General features: G+C 33.8%; 1 protein-coding gene across 4 annotated transcripts in view; it reads left to right on the top strand.

The window, feature by feature from the left end:
- LOC107720963 (transcription factor Dp-2-like) overlaps positions 1 to 2,770 on the top strand; it is a 68,380-nt gene that overhangs the window by 35,432 nt on the left and 30,178 nt on the right. For all 4 annotated transcript variants that reach the window (XM_016528799.1, XM_016528801.1, XM_016528800.1 and 1 more), the window contains one exon: positions 1,888 to 1,976. In XM_016528799.1, coding sequence (XP_016384285.1) covers positions 1,888 to 1,976 — 89 coding nt within the window. The remainder of the gene's footprint in view (positions 1 to 1,887; positions 1,977 to 2,770) is intronic.

The following is a 2,770-nucleotide window of genomic DNA, read 5'->3' as shown; positions in this document are numbered from 1 at the left end:
TCATCCGCCCGGAGCTGCTTCTGTTTACAACAGTGTGAGCGCAAGCTAGATTCAAGTGATTATTACGTTTTAAATATGGTTATTTTTCTTACAAAAACGCATCGATTCACTACAGAAAGCCTTTGTTCACCCCTCGGAGCCGTGTGAGGCACTTTTTTTTATGGATGGGCGCTTTTAATTTAAGTTCTTTTGGACTGAAGCAATGCAACACCCGCTGACCCGTGGCATTAAACAGCTTGAAAGATCAAAGACAATTTTTAATATAACTCTGACTGGATTCGTCTGAAAGAAGAAAGTCATATACACCTAGGATGCCTCGGGGGTGAGTAAAACGCAGCCTAATTTTCATTTTTGGGTGAACTAACCCTTTAAGCAAGTAAAAGGCCTTTTAGTACAATAGTGAAGACGTCTTCAGGTCGTGCTTCACATGTCTTTTCGCTGTGAAATCTTTGCTGATTTTTATAAAGTAAATGTAAGAGTAACTTTGATATTGTTAGTAATATTTCAAGATGAACATTTACTGTATTGAAGGGTTTATTTGATTATCCAGACTTTTTAAAATTTTTTTAGAAAAATCATGCGATTATCAAATATTTTCACCAGATTTTTGAAGAACATCAGTGTACAGTAAAAACTACAAAGCTTCAATCATAAAACTGAGCACTAAAATATCATCTTACTAAGACATTATACTAAGACTAAGATATGTATGTTTATGTATTTTATGTAAGTGGTCTGTTATACTGTTATAAAACATCTCATTTATTTTCATTACAAGCTATCAGAATTTTATCTTACTTTTTAGCCATATAAATATAAGTAGCTGCACCAAATTTGATATATTTGTTCAGTCTGGGCCTCTGAATGAACCTGAGTTTGATCTCCATATGAAATATGAGCCATAACAGCCTGATGTTTCAAATGATACTCAACAAAAACACATTTGAAAACTTAGGTTCAGTAAACTCTTCCATTTAAAAATAAATAAATAATAAAAAACTTTTATTTCATATGTCAGGCTTTACAGGGTTAACTATGAACATGCTCCACTAAAGTTTGACAAACCATTTTGTGAAAAGTTTTGCTTGAAATGTGTCCTTATACTATTTATTTTAAAATGCAATGCCACTTAGTTTGACAGCTTTATTATCTGAATCAACATGATTTATTATTTAAAGTGTCCAGATATGTTTTTAAGGCCACCCATTTTTGAATCTGACTGAAAGCAGTGGGAAATCAATCACTCCCACATGCACTGCAGAGGAAATGGCTTTTAAGTCTGTTCAGATTTAAAAGCATTTTTTGTCAATTCAGAGCAGTTCAGTTCAGTTTGATACACTGAACAGTGCTTCGGTTTAGCAGTTTGATTTCTTTTGCATGTCATAATTGTTTTACTTTTTACTGCAAAGCCTGTAATGGACTGATTGATGACAGGTTTCACTTGTGACAACTTGCCCCATAGAGTTTGAAAACATGTGTCTCGTCATAAAAAGAGTTTGAGAAGCAGAACATGCAACTTTACGCAACTTCATCAGAATGTGATTTATTCAGTTTTTAGCCTTTTAAATTATTGACCAGCATGATTCACCAGTAAATAGTCATTTTCCAGGACTGATGCTGCTGAATTGGCAGAATTTTTTATTTTTTTCCCCTCAATGATCCGTTGAAAAAGCACAACATTACATCACTACATCCAAGTAATGTGAGTGGCATTTATGCTTTGCAAACAGGCTGTAAAACTTACTCTGCTTGAGAGAACTAATTCATTTCCATTCTGTCAATTCTGTGATCCATTCAGGCCTCTGCTGGTCTGTGTAATGTGTTTTCCTCTCAGGAGCTCTCAGCTCTTATTTGTGAACTTCAGCTTGACTGTGTTTGTGTTTGCAGGCAACATTTCCCTGGTAACGCCATCCAGCTACAGCCCAGCCACCAAGATCACACTAGGAACAGTCAACTCCAATGTGGGAGCGCAGATGGTTAGTGTCACACAAACAGACCAACAACAAACATGCACTTCATAGTGTCCCAAACACACAGATTAAACTAAGGCTGCTGGCGTCCTGATTTACTTATTTTGTCACTCTTGTGACCATTTTTGATGTATTCACCAGTTGGGAAAACTTTGTGTGCATCTATATGCAGTTTCATCACATTTTATTTCATGGGCATTTATGTTTGTTTTGTAAAGATTTTAAATGATTTAGAGGTACCATAACTGAGAATCCACTAGTATGCAAGAAGCAAATCTGCATTTTAAATCTGCAAAACACAATGCGTGTTTATTTTTAAATGCTATGATATATAAAAAATGTAATAAACATCAATATTTATCTATGTGTAAAGCATAAATGTATCTAAAATACTTGAGTAAACATGTTTATCAGTGAACTGATTCATTGAAATGTACCATTTGAGAGAAATGATTCACCAGAAATCAACCAAACGTCTCAATTCTGTTGTCATTTTTGCTATTTAGTTTTGAATCACAAACTGTATGAACATATTTTTTGTCATAAAACTGTACTCACATCCCAAGGAGCAGATGTGAAACTGGACCAATGGCATAGTTTTTAGGAAGCTTAATGGCCACAAAAACAAAACAAAAACCAACACAATGTTCACAAAGAAATAAAAGGATTAATAATAGGATAGGATTATACACTTTATAATGTTCCATTTGTTAACAATAGTTAACTAGAACTAACAATGAAAATACTTATTAATCTTAATATTAATTTCAAGATTTGCTAATACATTATTAAAATTAAGA

Source organism: Sinocyclocheilus rhinocerous, unplaced genomic scaffold (assembly GCF_001515625.1).
Source record: "Sinocyclocheilus rhinocerous isolate Xijiao unplaced genomic scaffold, SAMN03320098_v1.1 scaffold2256, whole genome shotgun sequence".
NCBI classification, from domain to species: Eukaryota; Metazoa; Chordata; class Actinopteri; order Cypriniformes; family Cyprinidae; genus Sinocyclocheilus; species Sinocyclocheilus rhinocerous.
Note: the sequence above shows the minus strand (reverse complement) of the source record. Positions and strands in the feature narration are given on the sequence as shown.